The sequence below is a fragment of the Puma concolor genome, chromosome E4 (genome assembly GCF_028749965.1).
Source record: "Puma concolor isolate L17-30 chromosome E4, mPumCon1.1.hap2, whole genome shotgun sequence".
NCBI classification, from domain to species: Eukaryota; Metazoa; Chordata; class Mammalia; order Carnivora; family Felidae; genus Puma; species Puma concolor.
The window spans coordinates 69,551,265-69,563,821 of NC_141683.1; the positions used below are offsets into that span (position 1 = coordinate 69,551,265).

Below are 12,557 nucleotides of genomic sequence, written 5' to 3' on the forward strand. Positions count from 1 at the left end.
TTTTTAAGGCTTTAACTTCTCATACGGGATCTCAGACTGAACTTTTAAAAGCCTCTGAGAGGGGGCGCCTGGGGGGCTCAGTCGGTTAAGCGTCCGACTTCGGCTCAGGTCATGATCTCACGGTCCGTGGGCTCGAGCCCCGCGTCGGGCTCTGTGCTGACAGCTCAGAGCCTGGAGCCTGTTTCAGATTCTGTGTCTCCCTCTCTCTGTGACCCTCCCCCGTTCATGCTCTGTCTCTCTCTGTCTCAAAAATAAATAAACGTTAAAAAAAATTGTTTTTTAAATAAAATCACAAAACTAAACTGGGTACAAATTTCCAGAAGAGAAAAACTAGATTCAAGCAGAACAAGAACTAATTATATTGGATTGAATGAACTCATGGAGATAATTGTAATTTTTCTGTGACTTTTTGTTTTAAACACTGCTGCTTCCTTAATGTTTTGTTTTTCTAGACTTAAGGGAAATGTATTCTCTTAAACTACTTGCGAATTAACAGCAATTTGGTAAAGTATACCTTTGTAAATAAAGATGAAATATTTACCTTTTCTCCATACCTGATGCCTCCAGAATTCAGAAACCCTTGAGTGTTCATTTCATATGCCATATAGTTCATTATTTGCATAAGCTCAGTAAGAATCTGTTCTCTTCGTAACAGGAAACAACTGGAAACACTGGCTATTTACCAAGGGTTTGACTGGAATGTCATATTTGAGCGAGAGGTGCATAAACTCCGATATGACCACACAGCTTTCGGGAACTGCTTGGATAAGTCGGTCTGGAGCCTTGTTCATAGGGTTCTTGGCAGCCTTACCAGGTAAGTTAGGAATGTCACTTCCTAGTAGAACCAGGAACCTCAGCATTTTGGGGGGGGGGGTCTCAAGAAGACAGGAATTCACCCAAACTGTAAGTATTGCAGGTAACATGTGATGAAAATCCTCGGCTTGGCTTCCTGGCCTCAGAGGCTTTTATTTTTTTTTTTTTTTAATGTTTTATTTATTTTTGAGACAGAGACACAGCATGAGCAGGGGAGGGGCAGAGAGATAAGAAGACACAGAATTCGAAGCAGGCTCCAGGCTCTGAGCTGTCAGCACAGAGTCCGACGCGGGGCTCGAACCCACGGACCATGAGATCATGACCTGAGCCAAAGTCGGACGCTTAACCGACAGAGCCACGCAGGCGCCCCAGTTTTATGATTTTAAAGTTATCAGAAACTTGTACTTTTCAGAGTCCTTTCCATGAATCTCTTTGAAGATGAAGCATTTTGCAGGAATGCTTTTGCAAAAGTATCAAAATAAAACAAGAAAACAGCTTTTTTAATAATAGTCATTCTAACAGGTGTAAGGTGTTATTCCATTGTAGATTTGATTTGCATTTTGCTGATGGTGAGTGATGTTGAGCATCTTTGTGTGTGTGTGTGTGTGTGTGTGTGTGTGTGTGTGTGTGTATGTTTGGTTTTCTTTCTTTCTTTCTTTCTTTCTTTCTTTCTTTATTTATTTATTTTGAGAGACACAGAGACAGTGTGGGTGGGGCAGGGAGAGAGGGAGAGAGAGAATCCCAAGCAGGCTCCACACTGTCAGCACAGAGCCCGATGTGGGGCTCAAACCCACAAACCGTGACCTGAGCTGAAACCAAGAGTTGGATGCTTAACCTACTGAGGCACCCAGGCGCCCCTGTTGAACATCTTTTCATGTGCCTATCGGCATGAATGTATGTCTTCTTTGTCCTATCAGGTTCTGAATATCAAATTTCAATTTGGATAATTTCCAACCACAGAGTTACTCAAAAAATCCTTTTGAATGAAATTCATCACCATTCTCATCCCCACCTGGCTTATATTTTTCTATTTTTTCCCCAGGCAGTAATTTTCTTCAAATGATATATTTAAGCTAAATAGTTGCTCCCAACCCCACCCCCCCCCACAACTTCACAAATTTGATGAAAAACATTATTACATCCAAGAAGCACAATGGACTCCAAGCTCACGAGCTCAATGGACAAAACAGGAGATCAACACCCAGACACATCATGGTAAATGCCGAAGGACAAGGAGAAAATCTGGAAAGAGCAAGAGAGAAGTGGCTCAATACATTCAAGGAGACTCCACAGCATTAACAGCTGACTCTTCATCAGAAACAGTGGAGACCAGAAGGCAGTGGGATGGCATATTCAAAGTACTGGGGGAAAACACCCTGGCAACTAAGAATCTTACATCTGGCGAAACTATCTTTCCAATATGAAGGTAAAATACATTTCCAGATAAACACAGACTGAGAGAATTTGTTGCTCAAAGAGTCACTTGATAAGAAATACTAAAGGAAGTTCTTCAGGCTGAGAGTAAGTGACCCCAGAATGTAACTTGAGTCCACGCGAAAAAATAAAGAGCATCAGAAAAGCTAAGTAATATAAAAGACGGCATAAACACTTTTTTTCTTCTACTTTCTTCTCTTAACTGACTCAAAAAGCAGTTGTGTAGGAGCACCTGGGCGGCTCAGTTGGTTAAGCGTCTGGCCCTGGGTTTTGGCTCAGGTCTCGATCTCACGGTCCATGAGATCTAGCCCCACATCAGGATCCACACTAACAGTGTGTACTTGGGATTCTCTCTCCTTCTCTTTGCTCCTCCCCCGCTTGCATGCTTGCTCTCTCTTTCTCTCTCTCTCTCAAAATGAATAAATAAACTTTAAAAAAGTAAAATAAAAATGTTTTTAAAAAGCAATCCTATAAAGCAATATGTATATAATTGTATTGTTGGCCCTATAGCATATAGAAATATAAAATATTTAACAATAACAGCACAAAAGATGTGATGGGAGCAAAGCTCCCTGGGATCAAGGAAATGACACCAGATGGTAACTCAAATCCACAGAAACCAATGAAGAGACATGAAAATGTAAGTAAGAAGCCTAGTATAACAAACTCTATATACAGTTTCTCTCCTCTCAGTTTCTTTCTGAGGCATAAAATCATATAAACTAACAACTATAATGGTGTATTTGGGACCTGTAACATACACAGATGTAATATGCTTAACAATAATAGCACAAAGTGGAGGAAAAAGAAATGGAACTATATAGGAGTAACATTTACATGTCACTGGAATTAGGTTACAGTAAACTTGAAATATTCTGATAAGTAAGTTGTATATGGTAAGCCCTAGAACAACCACTATGAACATAACCAAAACATGTAGTGAAAAAAAATCATTAAAGGAATTAAAATTTTACACAAGAAAATATTCACTACATACAAAAGAAAGTGGTGAGGAGGAATAGAGGGGGGGAAAGACATGAGACATATAAGAAACAAAAAGTAAAAATAGCAAAGACAAATCTGGCTATCTCAGTAATAACATTAAGTGTGAATGTATTAAAGAATCAAATCAAAAGGCAGAGATTGACAGACTAGATAAAAAAATAAGCTCCAGCCACAGATCTTCCTTGACTTTCAATAGGGTTGTGTCCTGATAAACCCACGGTAAGTTAAAAATATGAACTCTAAGTCAAAATACATTTTTGTAGGTTACACCTAACCTACAGAACATCATAGCTTAGCTCTGCATACTTTAAATGTGCTCCGAATGGGGCGCCTGGGTGGCGCAGTCGGTTAAGCGTCCGACTTCAGCCAGGTCACGATCTCGCGGCCTGTGAGTTCGAGCCCCGCGTCAGGCTCTGGGCTGATGGCTCAGAGCCTGGAGCCTGTTTCCGATTCTGTGTCTCCCTCTCTCTCTGCCCCTCCCCCGTTCATGCTCTGTCTCTCTCTGTCCCAAAAATAAATAAACGTTGAAAAAAAAAATTACAAAAAAAAATAAATGTGCTCAGAACACTTACACTGGCCTACAGTTGGGCAAAACCACCTAACACAAAACCTATTTTATAATAAAGTGTTGAATATCTCACATAACTTATCGAATATACTGTACTGAAAGTGAAAAGCAGGATGCTTAAGTGTATCAGTCGTTTACCCTCATGATCACATGGCTGCCTGGATGCTGTGGCTCACTGCTGCCTCCAAGCATCACCAAACAGTGTTGCCTCACACAGGAAAAAATAAAAATTCAAGGGGCGCCTGGGTGGCTGAGTTGGTTAAACGTCTGACTCTCAGTTTTGGCTCAGGTCACGATCTCACAGTTTCATGGATTTGAGTACCACGTCCGGTTGTGCTGACAGCTATTGTGCTGACAGTGTGGAGCCTGCATGGGATTCTCTCTCTCCCTCTCTTTCTACCCCTCCCCCACTCACTCTGTCTCTGTATCTCTCAAAATAAACTTAAAAAGTAAATAAAAAAATAAAAATTCAAAATTCAAAGTACTACTGAATGCATATTGCTTTCACACCATCATAACATTGAAAAATCGTTAGCCGAACCATCTTAAGTTGGGGACTATCTGTATATAGTGACTACAAGAGACACACTTCTGATTCAGAGATACAAATAACTTGAAAATAAAATAATGGGAAAAGACATATCATGCAAACAGCAACCATAAGAAAGCTGGAGTGGTTTTGCAAATATCAGACATAACAGACTTGAAACATAAAGGACATTTTATAATGCTAGCAAAACTGATAGAAGTGAGGGGGCAAGTAGTTCAACAGTGATAGCTGGAGACTTGAATAATGGAGAGAACAGCTAGACGTGATCCACACGGGAATAGAAGACTTGAAAACTCCATGAACCCACTAGACCTAAAAAGTATCTGTAGAGCACTCTATACAAAAACAGCAGAATATGTATTCTTTTCAGATGGACATGGAACATCCTCTTGGATACACCACATCTTAGGTCATAAACTAAGCTTTGAAAAGTAAAAAGGATTGCAATGATACAATGTTTCTGAGCAATGGAATGAAAGTCAAAATAGAAAGAAATTTGGGAAATTCACATATATGTGGGAATTAAACAACACAGTCCTAAATAACCCATGGGTCAAAGACACAGTCGCAAGGAGAATTAGAAAAAAAACTTTGAATGAAAATTAAGACACAGAACACCAAATGTGATGAGGCGCAGCAACTCAGTACTTAGAGGGAGATCTGTAGCTGTCAATGCTTTTTTTATTCCCAACATTTTATTTTTTTACTGTGGTAAAATACACACAACATAAATTTACTACCTTAACCATGGTTTATGTGTACAGTTCAGTGATAGTAAGTCCATTCGTGTTGTGCAACCATCAGCACCTGCCAACTTCAGAACTGTTTCTTTCCATCCTGCAAAACTGAAACTCCCTCCCCAAGTTCTGGCAGCCATCATTCTATTTTCTGTGTCTGATTTTGACTCATCCGAGTACCTTATGTAAGTGGAATCACAGCATTTGTCCTATGTCACTGGCTATTTCACTCAGCATGATGCCCTCGAGGTTCATCTGTGTTGCAGCCGGTGTCAGAGTCTCCTTCCTTTTGAAGGCTGAATAGTATTCCATTGTGTGCATACACCATGTTTTGCTTATGCATCCGTCAGTGGGCACTTGGGTTGCTTCCACATTTTTGCTATTGTGAATTGCTTCCATGAACATGGTGTGCTAATATCTTTCCAAGCCCCTGCTTTCCGATTCTTTTATATGCCCAGAATTGGAATTGCTGGATCACGTGGTAATTCTATTTTTAATTTTTTAATGTTTGCCAACTTATTAAAGGATGTGACAAAGGATATGAACCAAGAGCCAGATGGAATTGATGCACAGGGTGAGGTATGGGTAAAGGGCTTGGAATTCTGTGCCCCCTCCAGGGACATGACCCTCTCCACATCTCCACGTGTTCACCAATCCAGAAGTTCCTATTTTTTATTTTTTTGCAGGTTCACCACACTGTTTTCCACAACAGCTGTATCATTTTACATTATTGCCAACAAAACAGGATAGTTCCAAGTTCTCTACATCCTTGCCAATACTTTGTTTTTAATTTTTTAAATGTTTGTTTTTGAGAGAAATGGGGGGGAAGGGGCAGAGAAAGAGGGAAACAAAGAATCCGAAGCCAGCTCCAGCCTCTGAGCTGCCAGCACAGAGCCCGATGTGGGACTCGAACCCACCAGCAGTGAGATCATGTCCTGAGCTGAAGTCAGACACTTAATTGACTGAGCCACCCAGACATCCTTCATTTATTTTTTTTTTAATGTTTATTTTTGAGAGAGAGAGCCAGAGAGAATGAGTGGGGGAGGGGCAGAGATGGAGGAAGACACAGAATCCCAAGCAGGCTCCAGGCTCCAAGCTGTCAGCACAGAGCCCAACACAGGGCTCGAACCCATGAACCCTGAGATCATGACCTGAGCCGAGTCGGACGCTCAACCGACTGAGCCCCCCAGGTGCCCCAGATTTTTGTTTTTTAAATATAGTAACCATCATAGTGGATGTGAGGTGGTATCTCATTGTTTTGATTTGCATTTCCCTAATGGGTGGCGATAAGCATCTTTCCATGTGCTTCTTGGCCATTTGTACATATTCTTTGGAGACATGCCTATTCAAGTCCTTACATGGTTTTAATTTTGTTTTTTATCACTGGGGTTTAGGAGTTCTTTATATATTGTGGATATTAACCACTTATGACTTGCAAGTATTTTGTCCCATTTTGTGGATTGTCTTTTAATTCTGTCGATAGGGTCTTTTGATGCACAAAACTTTTAAATTTTCATGAAATCCAATTTGTGAAAGTGATTTGTATATGTTCATTTCATTGAAATTCTGAGTAGTTTTAGAGCTGGAGGGAGTTTTGAAAAGAGTACGAATATTCTTCCCTGGCAGGGCAAATGAACTGGTGGTGATCACTCTTTTGAATTGTTTGGCAACATATAGTAAGGCAACTACGGACTTGTTGTTAGTGGCCTCAGACCCCATCTACTGTTAGGACTGCCTCTTAGGACTAGAGGTTCTAGAAGCCTTAAAAATGTTTCGCCTGTATATCTAGGGTGAACCCATTACCAAAAAACTTTAGGACAAAAGTTGTCTTCTCCAAGCCCAGCTGTTTTGAGATAGTAAGTTCCGTAGGTTACTCTTAACATTAGTGATTTTGCCACTGGCTGCTTCTAGTAGCTGTATAGAATGTTCATCTATATATACTTATTATTAAACTTAAGAGTTAACATAATCTAGAGTCTCAAAGCTCCCAGCTGCTTCAGAATGTAGTAGAGTGTAGCAGGAAGTAGCTGAGCTTTGGAGGCAGGCAGGTCTGTGTTCAAATCCCACTCAGGCACTTGCTCGTATGATCCCGGAGATATGCTGCCTACCCTGTGTTTAGCTTCTGCAGCTAGAGTAAACCCTGCTTTCAAAGGCAGTTGTGAAGCCTGTAGGAACATACGGAAAACATACACACAGCAGTCCTTCTGGACGCGATAGCTAGGAATATAGCTTGTTGGAAGCAGAGCTCCACAACCTTTTGTGCATGAAATACAAAGAAAACAAGTAGCACTGGTTACAACACATTTATTTACGTACCCTGTTGTGTGACCGGGAGGTGCTTTTCACTTCCAATAATTGAATTCGGTTATAACAATTAAAATTCCAGAAGGTAAACTAGTAATTTATTGTTGCTCATGAGCATAAGTAAACAGACATGGTACCACATAAAGGAATTTTAAACACTTCTCAACTTTTGGTAATAGCTTTGAATATGGACCACACACTTTGGCAGTGGACCTAATAAATCACCAGTAAGCGTGTAAATCTCATCATTCTCTTCAGACACAAGAGGCAAAATTTGGATTTAACTTTTGAATTTTAGGAATTTAACAGATTCTTAGGGAGCTGGAAAAGGCCGACATTACTTAAGCCTATCGTACTTACCACGAATACAATGGACTGCTATTAAAAATAAAACGGTAAGCAGCAGTCAACTAATTGCTAGTTTCATTTTTTATGTTAGTATTTTTTGAAAAGATTCGACCTCAGACGGCAGGCTACAGATGTTTGTTATTTCAGAGGAGTCTTAACCTACTAATTAACCTTTCACGGGCTAAAGGGACTCTGATCTCAAGAACTTGGATGGCATTATTGAATTGGGACTTTATATTATAGATTAGAAATAGTCATTTCCAAGAGACTGCATCATAGAGGACGCTCCTTTCAGAATGCCTTTATTCTTGGCTTCAAATCGTACTTGCGTGGTATTTTTGGAGGGTTTGGTAAATACTAACAAATGGGTACTCACTGCTAGGGCAGGACGTAAGAGTGTGCTGATCACCAAGTATGAGATTTTACATCACATTAAATTAAAATTATATACTGTTGGAAATAGACAAGATAGGGAGTTCCTAGATCCTAGAAAATATTATGGCTAAGGAAATAGAGAACTCAAGAAAAGAATCCACCTCCAAGAAACTATTTCAGGAAAATAGAGTTAAGTGCCCTGTCTTAGGAAAAAGGTTATTAGTAATAAGGAACAACTGGGACATCATACATCGTTTCTTTGGAGATTAAAGTGCGGGCTATGACGTGGCATATAAAATAATGCATAAAATAGTGCAATCTTCAGGTGCCATAATTTTTGTTTATTACACATAACCTATGTTCATGTGTCCATTTCTTCTAAAAAAAATTCAGCTGTAGTGACACCTTTAGCTTATTTATTTAGGCATTACTGATACTGTTTTACCCACCTTCGGGGCTACATAGAACATTTTAACATTTTAATAAGTAGAATAACAGCGCATACATCTTGAAACTACTAGAGATTAAGGCAAGCCCCTGTAAAGTTCAGTACTCCAAAAAACACGTTTTACCCAAAAAAAAAAAAAAAAAAAAAAAGCTGCTTCCAAAACCAGTGGCTTTAGACCAGATGGCACCCAACAGTTTTTAAAACAGTGTGATTAATTACTCTGACCACATCTGTGTTTGCCTCATTATTTCCAGGCTCTGAACATAAAAGAGGAACTGAAAAGCAGCAGGTTCTGTAACCTTGGGTTCTGAAATAATCCATCTTTCAGATTATGGCTCCGTTAGGGTGAGGCAGGGGCAAGTCCCCGTCATTGCCTTCTTACGCCTTTCCACACGTGTCTATGTCTATGGCGCTCACCTTACCCAGTTTACAAGTGGGCGCGACCCATTACGATAGAGAAGCCTCCCCTGAAAAGCAGCCGAGGGTGATTCGTGAAGTGTGGTCCCAGGACAACACAACTCACACGCAGCACCGAAGCGCCTGCCGTCTGACACGGGGCGAGGCAGCTCCAGCGCGGGAGGATCATCTACACCTTTCCTGCCGCCACGTGGCAGTTTTAGCTGATGCCAATAATTTGTCATCTGCTGAACCTTAAATACTGCTACCCAAAAGCAAGTACAACAGCCATCAAATTGGTCAAGGCGCTATCCTAACATGCTTTTCGGCGAGAGATCTTCGGCCAGATTTAAGCCTTAAACAAACCGCTGATGAATGTGTTGTACTTCATCCCCGACCGCTACGGGCACTGACCTCGTGACACGTGGTTACAAGCGTGTCCTCTGGAAATGTGGATTTTGAAACAGAAAAATCTACCTTCTGATAGTGTGAATGCCTGTTATGGAAGCCACACACTCATGTTAACTAATGGAAGACTACACATACATTTAGGGTATCTAGATGTGGTTTACAAAGGAACCTGGAAAAGTTGAAACAATTAACAACTGTTGATCATCTGAGGTTCTATCCTTTGATGCATCAGGATCCGACTTTGTAAACCTGTAAACATGTTACTTTAAAGAGTCTTCCTATCACCAGGAAAGCAGACTAGTAAAGGCCATGGAGTATCCGGTGGGCCTGCTCCAAAGTTAGGACAATATGGCTAAATCCTAGGATTACAAAAACGAGACCTGCTGAGAAAATGAGTTCCAGACGGGGACTTTTATGGATGACCTTGGCTGACAAATGTTTTTTGGAAATTGTTTTATTTTAAAATTACCTTCCCAACAAACCATGTAACACTTGGATGTTATGGTGTTTCATTGCAAACACACAACATTGTCAATGGAGTTTCCAAGTCAGACATAGAATGGACCAAAATCTAAGGACAGTATTCTGTAAGGACAATATTAAAAATGGATAAGAAAAAGTTCCATTTGGTGAGGTTAAAGGATGCATAACCATGTCGTGTTGGACGGATAAAAAGGGTGGTAACCTTGTGCTTTTATTCAACTAAGGGACTTACCAAATCCTTAGGTTTTATGCAGGTGTCAGACTCCCACCTGGAAAGGGACAGTTTTCTAGATTACACCTAAACTTATTTTAAATAACTGAAGCCCACGGCAACAGTTGTTTAAAAGAACTCACCAGTCAAATAATAACTACATAATTTAGTACATTAAAATAAATCTAGGACAGTAAGAGGTGAAATGTCTCAAAAATATACAACTGGGGGAAATAACCACCGCACACAATTTGGAGGTTGTTAAAGTGACCGCTTAGAAGGGTGAACAGTGCAAGACATGCTTTTCCAGTTACACGCTCAAAACAGGAGTGCAAACGAAAATTAAAGCTTTTGTTTAAAGTTGTAGGATAAGGAAAGCTTGAAATTAATATTTAGAAGCTTCCCTCGGGTCATCCCCCAGAAACGAAATGATCAAAATGCTTTCTCGCTGTACGATTTTCTTCAATGAGCTTCCTTTCAATGGCAAAACTGCATCCCACAGCTAGGTCCCCTACTCACCGCCGTGGTGATCGCCACACGGCTCCGTGAGCACACACGGTGGTGAGTAAGGGATACCTGTAGTCACCAGAGTCCGACATCAATAGAGTCTTGGGAGTTTGGGCTTCTGCCTCGGCCAGTGTACCTGAACCCTACAGAGAACAGACAAAGCGATGGGCTTCAGAGCCCTCTCGTTCCTGTAAGACCGGAGGGCAAATGGACTAACAGATTCCTCCCTAGAGGCGAGCTGCCAGGGTGGAGGGCGTGAAGCGCTGAAAGAAACCGCTGCGGCTCTAAAAAGTGGAGAAGTACAGAGGTTCCAGATCAATACCAGTGCAAGAGCTGTTTAAGTGAGCTGACTAGGCGATGCATGCATCCATCCATGCAAATGTAGGACATGGCCCCCAAAGAGAACTGAAAACGTGTATCTAACAACTGGAGAAGTCCCTTGCCAGTAGTTTATAAAAATAGATAGTCAATACTGTAGAGGCCCCTTCTACAGTCAACGCTATGGAAGTCCGTCTTAGTTACCCATTACTTCAATACCAAAAAGCATTTACTACTTTTCAGACATTCCAGACAAAGGTCACTTATAACAAAAGGTCAGCTTTTTTTTTTTTTTTTAAACAAGATACTGTCCATTTAAAAAGTAGGTCTCTTCTTTCAAGTGAAACAGGACGTTTTCTGTATTTGACTTAACTTCTAGTCTGTCCAGACTTTGTTTCAGGTCCTTCTGTAATGTGCATATATGCAGGACAAACAAACCGACTTTAAACACCATCCGCACAGAAAAAAGTGAACTCCTCGACATGATAGAGCAGGTCTGGTTAGTACAAATCTATTGCAAAGTAAAAAGAATCTGTGCGTGGGTCCCACCAGGAGGCGGGGACGCGGCGTCCCAGCCCGGAGGGTTCCAGCGGAAGGTGTGTCCCGAAAGCCCGAGAAGCCGACTGGGCATCTGGGTCCGCGTCACCGTTCCCGCCACCGTCGTCACCGCCAACGCTACCGGGCCTGGTCCCCCTCTGCAGCTCCAGGCACGCCCCGCCTCACTTCCGGTTCCGGAGCCGCTTAGATTTCCTAAGAGAGTCCGTGGCCTCCGCTGCCTTTTTCCGCTTCCGGGGGGCCTCCTCGCCGTGCCCCGACGCCGCAGCGTCCCCAACGGCGCTCTCCATGACCTCCCGCAGCTTGTGCTCCAGCTCGGCCAGCCGCGCGCTCTGCTCGCCGATGATCTGCGTCTGTTCCAGCAGCTTCTGGTCCTGGTCCTGAAGCTGCTTCTGCTGCTCCTGCACTTTAGTGCGCAGCTCCGACACCTCCCGCCTGAGCACAGTCACCCCCGCGCCGTTGGTCTTCACCTGCTGCTGGAGCTTGGTGACCTCCTGTCGCGACGGGTTTTGCTTGGAGAAGAGCTGCATGGTCGTGAGGGCCGCAGAAGGTCCCGGAACTGTGGAGGGAGAGTTTCAAGCGGTTAATCACTTCAAACGTCTCACTCCTGGCAACACTTCAGTAACGAGGCTTATTTTGAAGCGGGGTATCATCGTAGCAGGACTCCCGCTATCGCCTCTTGAAAGCCCACTCGGTTTACTGCGTTAACAATACCGGAATCTGACTTCTGATCCTCCTGTTCCTGCCACACGATGCGTACCGCCAGCACGTGGAGAAGGGCACTTACTGACATAAACCTGTCCTAAGTATTATAAAACGTTTTTAAGACCTACTAAGAAAACAAAAGTAGTAAAATTAGAATACGATTATTTTCTGTCTTATTTCTCACGTGCAAATACAAACGTTAGACTTCGAAGTACAGGCCTATCATGTTCTTTAAAAACATTTTTTAAAAATCTTTATTTTTGAGAGACACAGAGAGAATGTGAGCAGGGGAGGAAGAGAGAGAGAGGGAGACACAGAATCTGATGCAAGCTCCAGGCTCTGAGCTGTCAGCACAGAGCCTGACGCGGGGCTCGAACTCATGAGCCATG

General features: G+C 42.0%; 1 protein-coding gene and 1 long non-coding RNA gene across 4 annotated transcripts in view; one reads left to right on the forward strand and one right to left on the reverse strand.

Moving 5' to 3' along the window:
* Positions 1-12,557, forward strand: part of LOC147572788 (uncharacterized) — a 29,618-nt gene that overhangs the window by 2,467 nt on the left and 14,594 nt on the right. The window contains exon 2 of one of the 2 annotated variants that reach the window (XR_015246057.1): positions 656-814. This is a non-coding gene — a long non-coding RNA (uncharacterized LOC147572788). Of the gene's footprint in view, positions 1-655; positions 1,331-12,557 lie in introns of those variants that run through there. The other variant, XR_015246056.1, reaches the window with a different exon arrangement.
* The window catches only part of FBXO28 (F-box protein 28), a 30,058-nt gene continuing 24,896 nt past the window's right edge, over positions 7,396-12,557 (reverse strand). For both annotated transcript variants that reach the window (XM_086693926.1, XM_086693925.1), the window contains exon 5: positions 7,396-12,022. In XM_086693926.1, the coding sequence (XP_086550052.1) occupies positions 11,628-12,022 (395 nt within the window). In that variant the 3' untranslated portion in view covers positions 7,396-11,627. The remainder of the gene's footprint in view (positions 12,023-12,557) is intronic.